The sequence below is a fragment of the Chlorocebus sabaeus genome, chromosome 20 (assembly GCF_047675955.1).
Source record: "Chlorocebus sabaeus isolate Y175 chromosome 20, mChlSab1.0.hap1, whole genome shotgun sequence".
Lineage (NCBI taxonomy): Eukaryota > Metazoa > Chordata > Mammalia > Primates > Cercopithecidae > Chlorocebus > Chlorocebus sabaeus.
In genome coordinates, this window is record NC_132923.1 from 11,155,148 (window position 1) to 11,174,017 (window position 18,870).

Here is an 18,870-nt window from a genome sequence, read left to right on the forward strand (position 1 = left end):
TCTACCTTACATCAAATCAAAATTTATCTCCCTTTTATGAGCAGCCAAAGATCCCTTGCTCTGTTCCCTTTCCCCACCACCTCACACACGCTGACATTCACAAATTCACCTTCACTCTTGCTCTCTCATGCAAGAGTTAGTGGTTCTGATGTACCACACTTTTCAGCCCTTGTTTTCTCTCAGATCTTCCTCTCCTGGAGAATCTTCCTGAAAAGCAAATACAGAAGAGGAGCAAAGAGTGGTAAACTACAGCCTGCAGTTCATAGCTAGCTTGTCATCCATTTTTGTGTAGCCTACAGGATAAAAAGGTTTTCTACATTTGTAAGTGGTTGAAAAAATATATGACATGTGAAATTATATTAAATTCAAAGATCAGTATTGATAAATGAGTTATACTGAAACAAAACCATGCTCGTTTGTTTACATATCATCTACGGCTGCCTTTATGCTACAACAACAGAGTTGAGTAGTTGCAACAGAAACTATCTGTCCTGCAGAGATAATATTGTGTACTATCTGGCCCTTTACAAAAAACAAGTTTGCTGGCCCCTATTTTAGGAGAACACTGGCCCCAAGAGCACATTCACCTGGAATAGTCTTCACTCACAACCCTCTCCTCCCTTCGTGACAACAGCTGGCTCCTGCAGGAAATTGGTCTTCACTCAGCAAACTCCACCTCCCCTTTACTCCCACAGTCTCAGCCACACCTTTAAAAGGTCATTGTTCTGATGAGGCATGAAAACCTGGCCCAATCAGATGTCCAGAGGAAACACGTCTACAGAATGGATACTGACTCTGCAGCCCTCTGGGCAATTCTTAGAAGAAAACACATAGCCTAACAATAGTTGAATTTGGAATCCTGTAATTTATCACTTGCCAACAGTTGCTACCACACCTTCTCAAATCCCGATGACCATATTGCACAAGTTTTAAGTCCATGTAACTTCACACACCTTCAGTGAAATTTGTGTTATATGTTCACAATGGAAGAAATGCAGAGCGAGGGCCTCAGAAAAAAGCAGAAAGCTATTCATTGATTCTCAATGCTAAGATTCAGTTTATATTCAGGTAAAATCATGTCCTCAGGCAAAAAAGACAAGAGAGAGGGCAGACCCTAGTAATCATGTGAAAAGGTGGAAGTTGGTCAACACAGAGGACTATAGTCTTGATCCTTGTTTTTCTTTCAATTGAATTCAAACTTACATTTATTGGAGACCGTTATGTGACAAGCAGTATACTAGGTCTCCAAGTGACATAAGGATAAATAATGTCCATTCCTTATTCTCACGGAGCTCATAGCCTAGAAATGAAATAAGCCCGTAGACAAATGTGTGTGTATGTGTGTATACGTGTGTGTGTATGTGTGTGTTTGTGAAAGGCAAGGATATACAACAAATAACTAACAGTAGTTATTTTTGGCTAGTGGTTTTAAAGGTATTTTGATTTTATCTTATTTGCTTATCAATATTTTCTAATTTTTATATTAAACAATAATTGTATAGTAAAACAATTTTTAAAGATTACAATATAGTATGATTGATACAACAATAAATATGAACAAGATACACAATTACAACTCCCTCTTGAGTAATTCAGGAAAGATTTCCTATGGGAAGCCTAAATTGGATTTTGAAGAATAATTAGTTCACTAGGCAATGAGGAAAGACATTCTAAGAAAAAAATATGAAATAACATGGTGTATTGAGGAAGTTTGAAATATTACTAGTTAATTACTGGTGGAGCACAAAGAGAAATATGGAGGGGAGAAATGGAGCTGGAAAAAAGCCACAGCCCAGATCATGAGGAGTCATAGATCCCACACTAACATGCACACATTTCTTCCTAAGATTATATGGTGTTTGAAATGAAAGCTACGTTGGTGAATGGCCAATAAGGGGTCTGGTAAATTGAGATAAAAGGTAAAATGAAATTAAAGAGATAAAAGGATGACCTGGAGCCATTATCCATTTCAAAAGGTAATAACAATACCACAGATGACACTTTGGCTGGAATATCATTTAAGAAAATTTAGCTTAGAATGGAGAGTTTGACAAGATGATCTTTACAGTCCTTTTAATCATCAGTTTCCATGATTCTTTGACATTTGGGCCATGATATCCCTGCACACACTCCATTCAATTTCTATTAAAATCCACACAATTTGTTGTCAATGTATTGTGCTACATAGTTTGATAAATACAAAAAGAGGCCTTTCTGCAAAGTGTCCTGACACTTTGGCAGGTGGGGCCGAGAGTAGCCCAGATTTGGGAACTGCTAATGCAATCTTAGGTGAACATGTAAGGAAGTGAGAAAGAAGGTAAACACCTGGGAGGTGGAGACAGAGGTGGTGATGGGCTTGTTTAGGAGTAAATTAGGACATCTCAAAGAGAGCAGCTCCTCCCTAAGATGGACCATTATTCCCTCTATAAAAAGGCCACTCTGCCCAACTAGCAGCACCCTGAAAGCTGCTTCTGTCTCTATCCTACTTGTTCCTCTGGTGAGCTAGGTAAGTGAGCAGGAGTTCAACTCCATTCAAGGGTACTTAGGGCTATAAATTATGAAAGTCCGGGATATGCTCTAAGGCAAAGAGGCACTAGATACAAGGCTTCTCTTTAGTATACTCTGGGGAACTTTGGTATAAGTTTAAGTTTACTGAAAAGAAAAATGAAACGACTAGGACTATGTATATTATCTCCTTTCTTTGAGGTTGTTTCCCTCATAACATGGATACCATGGGGTTCTAATTATCCACAGGCAGGTTGCCTTCTTTACAACTGAGTTTTTTCTCTCTATTGTGTAATAAGGTCTGAGGGTCACTTCCTGCTTGGAGAATGAGAACAGAAGCTGGATCTAATAGCAGTTACCCTTAGCTTCATATCACCTAGGCTTGTTGTTGGCTTTGCTCACATTGTCTACTTTCTCTGACCTAGAAGTCTTGAGAGTTCAGTTCAGCCATTGATGCTCCTTAGTTGGAGTAAGGCGTGTCATGTATATAGTGGAACTGTACCCATAGTATGGTTGGAACCTAGAGAGAAAGAGGAAGCAGATGAAGTAGAACACTCAGGACTTCTACAGCTCCAGAACAAAGCTGATATTATCCCTGGTAATGGTGGGAAGCCAAAAACAGAGTCATTTTTCCTATATTCATTCAGGAATGGAAATAAGACCTATGGATTATGTTCCTAATTTCATCACTCTCTTGCTACATGACTTGAACAAGTCATTCAACTGTGAATTGCTTCTTGATTACAACAGAATGAAGTTAATCATGCCTGACTAATTCTGAACAATTATTATAAATAATCAGACCTACTTATGTGTTTAAACAAGAAATGAGAATAGTAAGGGTTTGATCTCTCTTTTTCCTCCCTTTAGGTTATTCAAACTTGCAAAAAAAATGCCTAAACTCCTACAAGGCATCATCACTGTCATTGATGTTTTCTACCAATATGCCACCCAGCATGAGGAGTATGATATGTTGAACAAGGCAGAGCTGAAAGAACTTCTGGAAAATGAGTTTCATCAAATTCTGAAGGTAAGAACTCCATGCCAGGATGGAATTATGCAGGAATTTTCTTCTTTATCCCTTTCCACCTTCTTGTCACATATGTCAAACATCCTAGAGGATTCTTCCTACTTGGTGATAGAGAACAGGGTTTGGTAAAAGTTTGAGATAACGTCAAAAGCTGATCCATGATGGTTTCCATAGCATAACTAAAGGAAGTGATCCTACTAAACAACAAACAAAACCCATAGATTAAATAATGTCCAATCTAAGTGACTAATTCTTACAAACCCACACAGTCCTCAGAAAAACTGCAAAGTAGATATCTGAGTTCAGGAAATTAGCATTACCCCTGAATCACAAAAGAGTGTGTCCGCCACCTTAAAACTGTCAGGTCTAGATTTGATAGCTTAGATATTTGGGAGCTTATATCAGACTTCTGAGTTTCAATTCCTTAAATTTGGATTTCTATGGATTTCAGATATGATGTTCAGATATCAGATGTCATATATTCAGTGTGTCAGCTAAGAATCTCATAATCTTCACCTCTAACTTTGTTTCTTCATCTTTTTGCTGAAAGCAAAAACCTGGTATCATTTTTTATTTTCTCTCTCTCAGCAGACACCACTACCTTCCAACCTCCATCTAACTCATCAATAATCTCTCAAAACAACCCGTTTCTCTTCATCACTATTATTAGTCCTCTGGTTCAGGCCACCTACTACTTCTACTCTCAGCATTAGATGCAAATATAATCATTTCACTCCTCAGCTAAAAATCCTTCAATAGTTCCCGATTGCTCTTAAAATGAAGTACAAAGTTCCTTAACATAACGTAAAACTCATAATCTAGTTGCTATTTATCTCTCTATCCACATTTCTTGAGTCTTCAAACTCTAAATCTAGCAATCCTGAATTTCTTTCAGTTCCCTGAAAGCTCTATGACTTCTCTCACCTGTAGCCATTTGTTCATATCATTCCCTCTGCCTAGAACAATCTTTTCCCCTTCTCCTTCCCTTCCTACTCCTTCATTTGGCTAATTCTAATCCATCCTTCAAAAGGCATCATTTCCTCTCATTAACCTTTCTAGGACCCCCAATGGTTCCTCTCTCATGTACTCTTGTAGAAACCTTATCATAATAAACTATAATTTTAAGTTTGTATATCTGATCAAATAAACATTAAATTCCATTTTTTTCAGGAAGTAAACTTGTTCACTGCTTTATACTCTCATATGACATAATGGTAGGCAAGTAGTAACATAATAAACCTTTGCTCAGTGAGTAAATTAATTACCTAGTTAATTTAATTGGACAAATAAAGTTGATATAATTAACGTAAGTATAAAAATGTATTACTTGTAAATTAACTAATCATTCATATTTGACCCATTCTTTACCAAAAATAATCAGCCCTCTTGTTTCCTTTCATTTTCCAGTTGCATCCTATCCTATTCTAGCTGTTTCTCACTGCATTATTCATTCCATATTCCTTTTTCTCTTTCTGCTCAGGACTGCCTAAGTGACTACGTGAATGAGTTCCATATACATAAGCCAAACATTTATATTTTAACATCCTTCCTTCAGTTGGTTAGCTAGGTGTATTGTCCATACTAACAGAGCTACTCTTTGTACCTTGCTCTTATACAGAATCCGAATGATCCAGATACTGTGGATATCATCTTGCAAAGTCTGGATCGAGACCATAACAAGAAAGTGGATTTTACGGAGTATCTTCTGATGATATTCAAGCTGGTTCGGGCTCATAATAAAATCATTAGCAAAGATTACTGCCAAGCTTCAGGGTCAAAGCTGAGAGACGACAGTCACCAGCACCAAGAGGAACAAGAAGAAACAGAAAAAGAGGACAAATGGCAAGAATCCTCTTCTAGTCATTCAAGTTGGAGTGCAGGAGAGAATGATTCCCATTCCAGGAACGTCAGAGGAAGCATTACACATGGGCCTGAATCCATATCCAGAAGACTGAGTTTTCAAAGAGACTTTTCTGGCCAAAATGACTCCTGCTCAGGTCAGTCTTCCAGGTATGGTCAGCATGAGTCTGGCTCCCATCAGTCTCCAGGACACGGCCAACGTGGGTCTCACTCAGGGCAGTCTCCCACCTATGGTCAACTTGGGTCTGGCTACAAACGGTCTTCCAGCAGTGGGCCACATGGGTCTGGCTCACGCCAGTCTTCTGCCTTTGGTCAACATGAGTCTACCTCAGGGCAGTCCTCTGGACACAATCAGCATGGATCTGGCTCAGGGCACTCCTTCAGCCATGGGCAGCATGGTTCTACATCAGGACAGTCATCAAGTTCTGGCCAGGAGGGATCTAGCGCAGGCCAGTCTTCCAGCTACGACTACCATGGTTCTGGCTCCAGTCAGTCTCCTGGCTATGGCCGACACAGGGCTGGATCAGGCCAGTCTCCTAGCCGCAGCCTACATGGGTCTAGCTCCGGTCTGTCTTCCAACTGTGGCCCACAAGGGTCTGGCTCAGGCCAGTCTTCTGGCTTTGGTCAATACGAGTCTAGCTCAGAGCAGTCCTCTGGTTACAGTCAGCATGGATCTGGCTCAGGTCACTCCTCCGGCTACGGAAAACACGAATCTAGGTCACGACAGTCATCTAGGGGAGAACAACATGGATCTAGCTCAGGTTCATCTTCTACCTATGGTCGACATGGGTCTGGCTTTCATCAGTCTTCGGGCCACGGCCGACACAGGTCTGGATCTGGCCAGTCGCCTACCCCTAGCCACGGCCGACATGGGTCTGGCTCAGGGCAGTCTTCCAGCCGTGGCACATATGAGTCTGGCTCAGGTCACTCATCTGGCTTAGGTCAACATGAGTCTCGCTCAGGACAGTCCTCTGGCTACGGTCAACAAGGATCTAGCTCGGGTCACTCCCTTACCCATGGGAAACATGGTTCTACATCAGGACACTCATCAAGCTGTGGCCAACATGGAGCTAGCTCAGGTCAGTCTTCCAGCCATGGTCAGCATGGCTCTGGCTCAAGTCAATATTCTGGCTATGGCCGAAAGGGCTCTGGATCTGGCCAGTCTCCTAGTCGTGGCCGAAATGGGTCCAGATCCGGGCACTCTTCTAGCTACGGCCAACATGGGTCAGGCTCAGCTCGTTCTTCCAGCCGTGGCCCATATGAGTCTGGTTCAGGTCACTCTTCTGGCTTTGGTCAACATGAGTCTGGCTCAGGACAGTCCTCTGGATACACTCAGCACAGAAGCGTCTCAGGGCACTCCTCTAGCCATGGACAGCATGGTTCTACATCAGGACACTCATTAAGCTTTGGCCAGGAGGGATCTAGCACAGGCCAGTCTTCCAGTTACGGCCACCAGAGCTCTGGCTCCAGTCAGTCTTCCGGATACGACCGACATGGGGCTGGATCTGGCCAGTCTCCTAGCTGTGGCCAACATGGGTCTGGTTCAGGGCAGTCTTCCAGCTACGACCAGCATGGGTCTGGCTCAGGACAGTCCTCTGGTTATAGTCAGCATCGAAGTGGCTCAGCGCACGCGTCTAGCCATGGACAACATGGTTCCACATCAGGACAGTCCTCAAGCTTCGGCCACAAGGGATCTAGCTCAGGGCAGTCTTCCAGCTACGGTCAGCAGGGCTCTGGCTCACATCAGTCTTCGGGCCATGGCCGACATGGGTCTGGATCTGGCAGGTCTCCTAGCCACGGTCGAAATGGGTCCAGTTCGGGGCACTACCCCGGCCACGGCCAACAAGGATCTGGCTCAGGTTGTTCCTCCAGCCGTGGCCATTATGAGTCTGGCTCAGGCCAGTCTTCTGGCTTTGGGCAACATGAGTCAGGCTCAGCACAGTCCTCTGGCTATAGTCAGCATGGTTCTGGCTCAGGTCACTCCTCTAGCCAGGGACGACATGGATCTACATCAGGGCATTCATCAAGCTCTGGCCAACATGGCTCTAGCTCAGGTCAGTCTTCCAGCTATGGTCAGCATGAGTCTGGCTCCCATCAGTCTTCGGGTCACGGCAGACATGGGTCTGGATCTGGCCAGTCTTCAGGCCGCGGCCGACGTGGGTCTGGGTCAGGGCAGTCTCCCAGCTATGGCCAACATGGGTCTGGCTCAGGTCGTTCTTCAAGTCAGTCTTCTGGCTACGGCCGACAGGGCTCTGGATCTGGCCAGTCTCCTAGTCGCGGCCGACATGGGTCCGGTTCCGGGCACTCCTCTAGCTACGGCCAACATGGGTCTGGCTCAGGTCGTTCTTCCAGCCGTGGCCCATATGAGTCTGGTTCAGGTCACTCTTCTGGCTTAGGTCAACATGAGTCTCGCTCAGGACAGTCCTCTGGCTACGGTCAACAAGGATCTAGCTCGGGTCACTCCTTTACCCATGGGCAACATGGTTCTACATCAGGACAGTCATCAAGCTGTGGCCAACATGGAGCTAGCTCAGGTCAGTCTTCCAGCCACGGTCAACATGGCTCTGGCTCAAATCAGTCTTCTGGCTATGGCCGACAGGGCTCTGGATCTGGCCAGTCTCCTAGTCGTGGCCGACATGGGTCCGGTTCCGGGCACTCTTCTAGCTACGGCCAACATGGGTCTGGCTCAGGTCGTTCTTCAAGTCAGTCTGCTGGCTATGGCCGACAGGGCTCTGGATCTGGCCAGTCTCCTAGTCGCGGCCGACATGGGTCCGGTTCCGGGCACTCTTCTAGCTACGGCCAACATGGGTCTGGCTCAGGTCGTTCTTCCAGCCGTGGCCCATATGAGTCTGGTTCAGGTCACTCTTCTGGCTTTGGTCAACATGAGTCTGGCTCAGGACAGTCCTCAGGATACAGTCAGCACGGAAGTGGCTCAGGGCACTCCTCTAGCCATGGACAACATGGTTCCACATCAGGACAGTCCTCAAGCTTCGGCCACAAGGGATCTAGCTCAGGGCAGTCTTCCAGCTACGGTCAGCAGGGCTCTGGCTCACATCAGTCTTCGGGCCATGGCCGACATGGGTCTGGATCTGGCAGGTCTCCTAGCCACGGTCGAAATGGGTCCAGTTCAGGGCACTACCCCGGCCACGGCCAACAAGGATCTGGCTCAGGTTGTTCCTCCAGCCGTGGCCATTATGAGTCTGGCTCAGGCCAGTCTTCTGGCTTTGGGCAACATGAGTCAGGCTCAGCACAGTCCTCTGGCTATAGTCAGCATGGTTCTGGCTCAGGTCACTCCTCTAGCCAGGGACGACATGGATCTACATCAGGGCATTCATCAAGCTCTGGCCAACATGGCTCTAGCTCAGGTCAGTCTTCCAGCTATGGTCACCATGAGTCTGGCTCCCATCAGTCTTCGGGTCGCGGCAGACATGGGTCTGGATCTGGCCAGTCTTCAGGCCACGGCCGACGTGGGTCTGGGTCAGGGCAGTCTCCCAGCTATGGCCAACATGGGTCTGGCTCAGGTCGTTCTTCAAGTCAGTCTTCTGGCTACGGCCGACAGGGCTCTGGATCTGGCCAGTCTCCTAGTCGCGGCCGACATGGGTCCGGTTCCGGGCACTCTTCTAGCTACAGCCAACACGGGTCTGGCTCAGGTCGTTCTTCCAGCCGTGGCCCATATGAGTCTGGTTCAGGTCACTCTTCTGGCTTAGGTCAACATGAGTCTCGCTCAGGACAGTCCTCTGGCTACGGTCAACAAGGATCTAGCTCGGGTCACTCCTTTACCCATGGGCAACATGGTTCTACATCAGGACAGTCATCAAGCTGTGGCCAACATGGAGCTAGCTCAGGTCAGTCTTCCAGCCACAGTCAACATGGCTCTGGCTCAAATCAGTCTTCTGGCTATGGCCGACAGGGCTCTGGATCTGGCCAGTCTCCTAGTCGTGGCCGACATGGGTCCGGTTCCGGGCACTCTTCTAGCTACGGCCAACATGGGTCTGGCTCAGGTCGTTCTTCAAGTCAGTCTGCTGGCTATGGCCGACAGGGCTCTGGATCTGGCCAGTCTCCTAGTCGCGGCCGACATGGGTCCGGTTCCGGGCACTCTTCTAGCTACGGCCAACATGGGTCTGGCTCAGGTCGTTCTTCCAGCCGTGGCCCATATGAGTCTGGTTCAGGTCACTCTTCTGGCTTTGGTCAACATGAGTCTGGCTCAGGACAGTCCTCAGGATACAGTCAGCACGGAAGTGGCTCAGGGCACTCCTCTAGCCATGGACAACATGGTTCCACATCAGGACAGTCCTCAAGCTTCGGCCACAAGGGATCTAGCTCAGGGCAGTCTTCCAGCTACGGTCAGCAGGGCTCTGGCTCACATCAGTCTTCGGGCCATGGCCGACATGGGTCTGGATCTGGCAGGTCTCCTAGCCACGGTCGAAATGGGTCCAGTTCGGGGCACTACCCCGGCCACGGCCAACAAGGATCTGGCTCAGGTTGTTCCTCCAGCCGTGGCCATTATGAGTCTGGCTCAGGCCAGTCTTCTGGCTTTGGGCAACATGAGTCAGGCTCAGCACAGTCCTCTGGCTATAGTCAGCATGGTTCTGGCTCAGGTCACTCCTCTAGCCAGGGACGACATGGATCTACATCAGGGCATTCATCAAGCTCTGGCCAACATGGCTCTAGCTCAGGTCAGTCTTCCAGCTATGGTCACCATGAGTCTGGCTCCCATCAGTCTTCGGGTCGCGGCAGACATGGGTCTGGATCTGGCCAGTCTTCAGGCCGCGGCCGACGTGGGTCTGGGTCAGGGCAGTCTCCCAGCTATGGCCAACATGGGTCTGGCTCAGGTCGTTCTTCAAGTCAGTCTTCTGGCTACGGCCGACAGGGCTCTGGATCTGGCCAGTCTCCTAGTCGCGGCCGACATGGGTCCGGTTCCGGGCACTCTTCTAGCTACGGCCAACACGGGTCTGGCTCAGGTCGTTCTTCCAGCCGTGGCCCATATGAGTCTGGTTCAGGTCACTCTTCTGGCTTAGGTCAACATGAGTCTCGCTCAGGACAGTCCTCTGGCTACGGTCAACAAGGATCTAGCTCGGGTCACTCCTTTACCCATGGGCAACATGGTTCTACATCAGGACAGTCATCAAGCTGTGGCCAACATGGAGCTAGCTCAGGTCAGTCTTCCAGCCACGGTCAACATGGCTCTGGCTCAAATCAGTCTTCTGGCTATGGCCGACAGGGCTCTGGATCTGGCCAGTCTCCTAGTCGTGGCCGACATGGGTCCGGTTCCGGGCACTCTTCTAGCTACGGCCAACATGGGTCTGGCTCAGGTCGTTCTTCAAGTCAGTCTGCTGGCTATGGCCGACAGGGCTCTGGATCTGGCCAGTCTCCTAGTCGCGGCCGACATGGGTCCGGTTCCGGGCACTCTTCTAGCTACGGCCAACATGGGTCTGGCTCAGGTCGTTCTTCCAGCCGTGGCCCATATGAGTCTGGTTCAGGTCACTCTTCTGGCTTTGGTCAACATGAGTCTGGCTCAGGACAGTCCTCAGGATACAGTCAGCACGGAAGTGGCTCAGGGCACTCCTCTAGCCATGGACAACATGGTTCCACATCAGGACAGTCCTCAAGCTTCGGCCACAAGGGATCTAGCTCAGGGCAGTCTTCCAGCTACGGTCAGCAGGGCTCTGGCTCACATCAGTCTTCGGGCCATGGCCGACATGGGTCTGGATCTGGCAGGTCTCCTAGCCACGGTCGAAATGGGTCCAGTTCGGGGCACTACCCCGGCCACGGCCAACAAGGATCTGGCTCAGGTTGTTCCTCCAGCCGTGGCCATTATGAGTCTGGCTCAGGCCAGTCTTCTGGCTTTGGGCAACATGAGTCAGGCTCAGCACAGTCCTCTGGCTATAGTCAGCATGGTTCTGGCTCAGGTCACTCCTCTAGCCAGGGACGACATGGATCTACATCAGGGCATTCATCAAGCTCTGGCCAACATGGCTCTAGCTCAGGTCAGTCTTCCAGCTATGGTCACCATGAGTCTGGCTCCCATCAGTCTTCGGGTCGCGGCAGACATGGGTCTGGATCTGGCCAGTCTTCAGGCCGCGGCCGACGTGGGTCTGGGTCAGGGCAGTCTCCCAGCTATGGCCAACATGGGTCTGGCTCAGGTCGTTCTTCAAGTCAGTCTTCTGGCTACGGCCGACAGGGCTCTGGATCTGGCCAGTCTCCTAGTCGCGGCCGACATGGGTCCGGTTCCGGGCACTCTTCTAGCTACGGCCAACACGGGTCTGGCTCAGGTCGTTCTTCCAGCCGTGGCCCATATGAGTCTGGTTCAGGTCACTCTTCTGGCTTAGGTCAACATGAGTCTCGCTCAGGACAGTCCTCTGGCTACGGTCAACAAGGATCTAGCTCGGGTCACTCCTTTACCCATGGGCAACATGGTTCTACATCAGGACAGTCATCAAGCTGTGGCCAACATGGAGCTAGCTCAGGTCAGTCTTCCAGCCACGGTCAACATGGCTCTGGCTCAAATCAGTCTTCTGGCTATGGCCGACAGGGCTCTGGATCTGGCCAGTCTCCTAGTCGTGGCCGACATGGGTCCGGTTCCGGGCACTCTTCTAGCTACGGCCAACATGGGTCTGGCTCAGGTCGTTCTTCAAGTCAGTCTGCTGGCTATGGCCGACAGGGCTCTGGATCTGGCCAGTCTCCTAGTCGCGGCCGACATGGGTCCGGTTCCGGGCACTCTTCTAGCTACGGCCAACATGGGTCTGGCTCAGGTCGTTCTTCCAGCCGTGGCCCATATGAGTCTGGTTCAGGTCACTCTTCTGGCTTTGGTCAACATGAGTCTGGCTCAGGACAGTCCTCAGGATACAGTCAGCACGGAAGTGGCTCAGGGCACTCCTCTAGCCATGGACAACATGGTTCCACATCAGGACAGTCCTCAAGCTTCGGCCACAAGGGATCTAGCTCAGGGCAGTCTTCCAGCTACGGTCAGCAGGGCTCTGGCTCACATCAGTCTTCGGGCCATGGCCGACATGGGTCTGGATCTGGCAGGTCTCCTAGCCACGGTCGAAATGGGTCCAGTTCGGGGCACTACCCCGGCCACGGCCAACAAGGATCTGGCTCAGGTTGTTCCTCCAGCCGTGGCCATTATGAGTCTGGCTCAGGCCAGTCTTCTGGCTTTGGGCAACATGAGTCAGGCTCAGCACAGTCCTCTGGCTATAGTCAGCATGGTTCTGGCTCAGGTCACTCCTCTAGCCAGGGACGACATGGATCTACATCAGGGCATTCATCAAGCTCTGGCCAACATGGCTCTAGCTCAGGTCAGTCTTCCAGCTATGGTCACCATGAGTCTGGCTCCCATCAGTCTTCGGGTCACGGCAGACATGGGTCTGGATCTGGCCAGTCTTCAGGCCACGGCCGACGTGGGTCTGGGTCAGGGCAGTCTCCCAGCTATGGCCAACATGGGTCTGGCTCAGGTCGTTCTTCAAGTCAGTCTTCTGGCTACGGCCGACAGGGCTCTGGATCTGGCCAGTCTCCTAGTCGCGGCCGACATGGGTCCGGTTCCGGGCACTCTTCTAGCTACGGCCAACACGGGTCTGGCTCAGGTCGTTCTTCCAGCCGTGGCCCATATGAGTCTGGTTCAGGTCACTCTTCTGGCTTAGGTCAACATGAGTCTCGCTCAGGACAGTCCTCTGGCTACGGTCAACAAGGATCTAGCTCGGGTCACTCCTTTACCCATGGGCAACATGGTTCTACATCAGGACAGTCATCAAGCTGTGGCCAACATGGAGCTAGCTCAGGTCAGTCTTCCAGCCACGGTCAACATGGCTCTGGCTCAAATCAGTCTTCTGGCTATGGCCGACAGGGCTCTGGATCTGGCCAGTCTCCTAGTCGTGGCCGACATGGGTCCGGTTCCGGGCACTCTTCTAGCTACGGCCAACATGGGTCTGGCTCAGGTCGTTCTTCAAGTCAGTCTGCTGGCTATGGCCGACAGGGCTCTGGATCTGGCCAGTCTCCTAGTCGCGGCCGACATGGGTCCGGTTCCGGGCACTCTTCTAGCTACGGCCAACATGGGTCTGGCTCAGGTCGTTCTTCCAGCCGTGGCCCATATGAGTCTGGTTCAGGTCACTCTTCTGGCTTTGGTCAACATGAGTCTGGCTCAGGACAGTCCTCAGGATACAGTCAGCACGGAAGTGGCTCAGGGCACTCCTCTAGCCATGGACAACATGGTTCCACATCAGGACAGTCCTCAAGCTTCGGCCACAAGGGATCTAGCTCAGGGCAGTCTTCCAGCTACGGTCAGCAGGGCTCTGGCTCACATCAGTCTTCGGGCCATGGCCGACATGGGTCTGGATCTGGCAGGTCTCCTAGCCACGGTCGAAATGGGTCCAGTTCGGGGCACTACCCCGGCCACGGCCAACAAGGATCTGGCTCAGGTTGTTCCTCCAGCCGTGGCCATTATGAGTCTGGCTCAGGCCAGTCTTCTGGCTTTGGGCAACATGAGTCAGGCTCAGCACAGTCCTCTGGCTATAGTCAGCATGGTTCTGGCTCAGGTCACTCCTCTAGCCAGGGACGACATGGATCTACATCAGGGCATTCATCAAGCTCTGGCCAACATGGCTCTAGCTCAGGTCAGTCTTCCAGCTATGGTCACCATGAGTCTGGCTCCCATCAGTCTTCGGGTCGCGGCAGACATGGGTCTGGATCTGGCCAGTCTTCAGGCCGCGGCCGACGTGGGTCTGGGTCAGGGCAGTCTCCCAGCTATGGCCAACATGGGTCTGGCTCAGGTCGTTCTTCAAGTCAGTCTTCTGGCTACGGCCGACAGGGCTCTGGATCTGGCCAGTCTCCTAGTCGCGGCCGACATGGGTCCGGTTCCGGGCACTCTTCTAGCTACGGCCAACACGGGTCTGGCTCAGGTCGTTCTTCCAGCCGTGGCCCATATGAGTCTGGTTCAGGTCACTCTTCTGGCTTAGGTCAACATGAGTCTCGCTCAGGACAGTCCTCTGGCTACGGTCAACAAGGATCTAGCTCGGGTCACTCCTTTACCCATGGGCAACATGGTTCTACATCAGGACAGTTATCAAGCTGTGGCCAACATGGAGCTAGCTCAGGTCAGTCTTCCAGCCACGGTCAACATGGCTCTGGCTCAAATCAGTCTTCTGGCTATGGCCGACAGGGCTCTGGATCTGGCCAGTCTCCTAGTCGTGGCCGACATGGGTCCGGTTCCGGGCACTCTTCTAGCTACGGCCAACATGGGTCTGGCTCAGGTCGTTCTTCAAGTCAGTCTGCTGGCTATGGCCGACAGGGCTCTGGATCTGGCCAGTCTCCTAGTCGCGGCCGACATGGGTCCGGTTCCGGGCACTCTTCTAGCTACGGCCAACATGGGTCTGGCTCAGGTCGTTCTTCCAGCCGTGGCCCATATGAGTCTGGTTCAGGTCACTCTTCTGGCTTTGGTCAACATGAGTCTGGCTCAGGACAGTCCTCAGGATACAGTCAGCACGGAAGTGGCTCAGGGCACTCCTCTAGCCATGGACAACATGGTTCCACATCAGGACAGTCCTCAAGCTTCGGCCACAAGGGATCTAGCTCAGGGCAGTCTTCCAGCTACGGTCAGCAGGGCTCTGGCTCACATCAGTCTTCGGGCCATGGCCGACATGGGTCTGGATCTGGCAGGTCTCCTAGCCACGGTCGAAATGGGTCCAGTTCGGGGCACTACCCCGGCCACGGCCAACAAGGATCTGGCTCAGGTTGTTCCTCCAGCCGTGGCCATTATGAGTCTGGCTCAGGCCAGTCTTCTGGCTTTGGGCAACATGAGTCAGGCTCAGCACAGTCCTCTGGCTATAGTCAGCATGGTTCTGGCTCAGGTCACTCCTCTAGCCAGGGACGACATGGATCTACATCAGGGCATTCATCAAGCTCTGGCCAACATGGCTCTAGCTCAGGTCAGTCTTCCAGCTATGGTCAGCATGAGTCTGGTTCCCATCAGTCTTCGGGTCACGGCAGACATGGGTCTGGATCTGGCCAGTCTTCAGGCCGCGGCCGACGTGGGTCTGGGTCAGGGCAGTCTCCCAGCTATGGCCAACATGGGTCTGGCTCAGGTCGTTCTTCAAGTCAGTCTTCTGGCTACGGCCGACAGGGCTCTGGATCTGGCCAGTCTCCTAGTCGCGGCCGACATGGGTCCGGTTCCGGGCACTCTTCTAGCTACGGCCAACACGGGTCTGGCTCAGGTCGTTCTTCCAGCCGTGGCCCATATGAGTCTGGTTCAGGTCACTCTTCTGGCTTAGGTCAACATGAGTCTCGCTCAGGACAGTCCTCTGGCTACGGTCAACAAGGATCTAGCTCGGGTCACTCCTTTACCCATGGGCAACATGGTTCTACATCAGGACAGTCATCAAGCTGTGGCCAACATGGAGCTAGCTCAGGTCAGTCTTCCAGCCACGGTCAACATGGCTCTGGCTCAAATCAGTCTTCTGGCTATGGCCGACAGGGCTCTGGATCTGGCCAGTCTCCTAGTCGTGGCCGACATGGGTCCGGTTCCGGGCACTCTTCTAGCTACGGCCAACATGGGTCTGGCTCAGGTCGTTCTTCAAGTCAGTCTGCTGGCTATGGCCGACAGGGCTCTGGATCTGGCCAGTCTCCTAGTCGCGGCCGACATGGGTCCGGTTCCGGGCACTCTTCTAGCTACGGCCAACATGGGTCTGGCTCAGGTCGTTCTTCCAGCCGTGGCCCATATGAGTCTGGTTCAGGTCACTCTTCTGGCTTTGGTCAACATGAGTCTGGCTCAGGACAGTCCTCAGGATACAGTCAGCACGGAAGTGGCTCAGGGCACTCCTCTAGCCATGGACAACATGGTTCCACATCAGGACAGTCCTCAAGCTTCGGCCACAAGGGATCTAGCTCAGGGCAGTCTTCCAGCTACGGTCAGCAGGGCTCTGGCTCACATCAGTCTTCGGGCCATGGCCGACATGGGTCTGGATCTGGCAGGTCTCCTAGCCACGGTCGAAATGGGTCCAGTTCGGGGCACTACCCCGGCCACGGCCAACAAGGATCTGGCTCAGGTTGTTCCTCCAGCCGTGGCCATTATGAGTCTGGCTCAGGCCAGTCTTCTGGCTTTGGGCAACATGAGTCAGGCTCAGCACAGTCCTCTGGCTATAGTCAGCATGGTTCTGGCTCAGGTCACTCCTCTAGCCAGGGACGACATGGATCTACATCAGGGCATTCATCAAGCTCTGGCCAACATGGCTCTAGCTCAGGTCAGTCTTCCAGCTATGGTCAGCATGAGTCTGGCTCCCATCAGTCTTCGGGTCGCGGCAGACATGGGTCTGGATCTGGCCAGTCTTCAGGCCGCGGCCGACGTGGGTCTGGGTCAGGGCAGTCTCCCAGCTATGGCCAACATGGGTCTGGCTCAGGTCGTTCTTCAAGTCAGTCTTCTGGCTACGGCCGACAGGGCTCTGGATCTGGCCAGTCTCCTAGTCGCGGCCGACATGGGTCCGGTTCCGGGCACTCTTCTAGCTACGGCCAACATGGGTCTGGCTCAGGTCGTTCTTCCAGCCGTGGCCCATATGAGTCTGGTTCAGGTCACTCTTCTGGCTTAGGTCAACATGAGTCTCGCTCAGGACAGTCCTCTGGCTACGGTCAACAAGGATCTAGCTCGGGTCACTCCTTTACCCATGGGCAACATGGTTCTACATCAGGACAGTCATCAAGCTGTGGCCAACATGGAGCTAGCTCAGGTCAGTCTTCCAGCCACGGTCAACATGGCTCTGGCTCAAATCAGTCTTCTGGCTATGGCCGACAGGGCTCTGGATCTGGCCAGTCTCCTAGTCGTGGCCGACATGGGTCCGGTTCCGGGCACTCTTCTAGCTACGGCCAACATGGGTCTGGCCCAGGTCGTTCTTCAAGTCAGTCTGCTGGCTATGGCCGACAGGGCTCTGGATCTGGCCAGTCTCCTAGTCGCGGCCGACATGGGTCCGGTTCCGGGCACTCTTCTAGCTATGGCCAACATGGGTCTGGCTCAGGTCGTTCTTCCAGCCGTGGCCCATATGAGTCTGGTTCAGGTCACTCTTCTGGCTTTGGTCAACATGAGTCTGGCTCAGGACAGTCCTCAGGATACAGTCAGCACGGAAGTGGCTCAGGGCACTCCTCTAGCCATGGACAACATGGTTCCACATCAGGACAGTCCTCAAGCTTCGGCCACAAGGGATCTAGCTCAGGGCAGTCTTCCAGCTACGGTCAGCAGGGCTCTGGCTCACATCAGTCTTCGGGCCATGGCCGACATGGGTCTGGATCTGGCAGGTCTCCTAGCCACGGCCGAAATGGGTCCAGTTCGGGGCACTTCCCCGGCCACGGCCAACAAGGATCTGGCTCAGGTTGTTCCTCCAGCCGTGGCCATTATGAGTCTGGCTCAGGCCAGTCTTCTGGCTTTGGGCAACATGAGTCAGGCTCAGCACAGTCCTCTGGCTATAGTCAGCATGGTTCTGGCTCAGGTCACTCCTCTAGCCAGGGACGACATGGATCTACATCAGGGCATTCATCAAGTTCTGGCCAACATGGCTCTAGCTCAGGTCAGACTTCCAGCTTTGGTCAGCATGAGTCTGGCTCCCATCAGTCTTCGGGTAGCGGCAGGTGTGGGTCTGGATCTGGCCAGTCTTCAGGCCGCGGCCGACGTGGGTCTGGGTCAGAGCAGTCTGCCAGCTACGGCCAACATGGGTCTGGCTCTGGCCGGTCTTCCAGCTGTGGCCCACATGCGTCTGGCTCAGGCCAGTCTTCTGGCTTTGGTCCACACGAGTCTAGCTCAGGGCAGTCCTCTGGTTATAGTCAGCATGGTAGTGGCTCAGGGGCAGGTGGGTATTCTTATTGCAAAGGAGGAAGTAACTATGAAGGTGAAAGTTCTTGCTCAGATTTTCTCAGTTTTCATAGTAGGACTTCACCCTATGAATATATCCAAAAGCAGAGGTGCTACTTTTAGCGTTGAAAAATAAATATAAATGCAACTTACTCAAGTCGCAATTTTAGAAATAGGAAAGTCATCTATGAATTCATCATGAAAGACAAGCAATCTATCATGAAATTCTTTCTAAAAGTGAATCTATCCTTTTTTGTCTCTTTCTTTAAAGCCTATAACTATAGCATATATCTTGTTATGGGGTTCCTTCCAAACACTGTTAGGCATTTGCACTACTTTTTAGAAAATGCTGAGTGGAATAACTTGTTAGAATCAGGGTTAAACTTTGAGGAATAATGAAAAGCTTTTAAAGAGCTTTGCGTTTAGTTGGAGGTGTCTTTTTGAGGGTTCATCATTCAATTATAGATGGTGTCAAAGCTAACCTTACATTTCTTAAAAGCAAAATATTACAAATGCATTACCAGTCCTAGATACAAAGCATTGTTTTACAGCAATTATTGTACCATAATTTTTAGTGTGTCCCATGTTTGGTGTGTCCCAATTTTTGGTATTGTGGCAGAAGGTGAACGCTCTGAAAGCAAAGATGCAGCAG

At 51.3% G+C, this 18,870-nt stretch overlaps 1 protein-coding gene across 1 annotated transcript; it reads left to right on the plus strand.

Moving 5' to 3' along the window:
* The first annotated feature begins 3,397 nt into the window (after nucleotides 1-3,397).
* HRNR (hornerin) lies at nucleotides 3,398-18,341 on the plus strand. Its single transcript, XM_073008373.1, has 7 exons — nucleotides 3,398-3,535; nucleotides 5,154-9,888; nucleotides 9,955-12,160; nucleotides 12,383-13,329; nucleotides 13,537-15,054; nucleotides 15,406-15,951; nucleotides 16,159-18,341. Exons 1-7 carry the CDS (start codon nucleotides 3,398-3,400, stop codon nucleotides 18,339-18,341), a joined length of 12,273 nt encoding a protein of 4,090 aa, XP_072864474.1.
* Nucleotides 18,342-18,870: the final 529 nt, after the last annotated feature.

Excerpts from the sequence above, each read along its gene's own strand:
- HRNR (XM_073008373.1), top strand. The coding sequence starts at position 3,398 with ATGCCTAAACTCCTACAAGGCATCATCACTGTCATTGATGTTTTCTAC. Across the intron at positions 12,161-12,382 it reads GGCTCAGGTCGTTCTTCCAG|TCAGTCTTCGGGCCATGGCC; the intron begins CCGTGGCCCATA and ends CTCTGGCTCACA. Across the intron at positions 15,055-15,405 it reads TGGATCTGGCAGGTCTCCTA|GCCGCGGCCGACGTGGGTCT; the intron begins GCCACGGTCGAA and ends GCCAGTCTTCAG.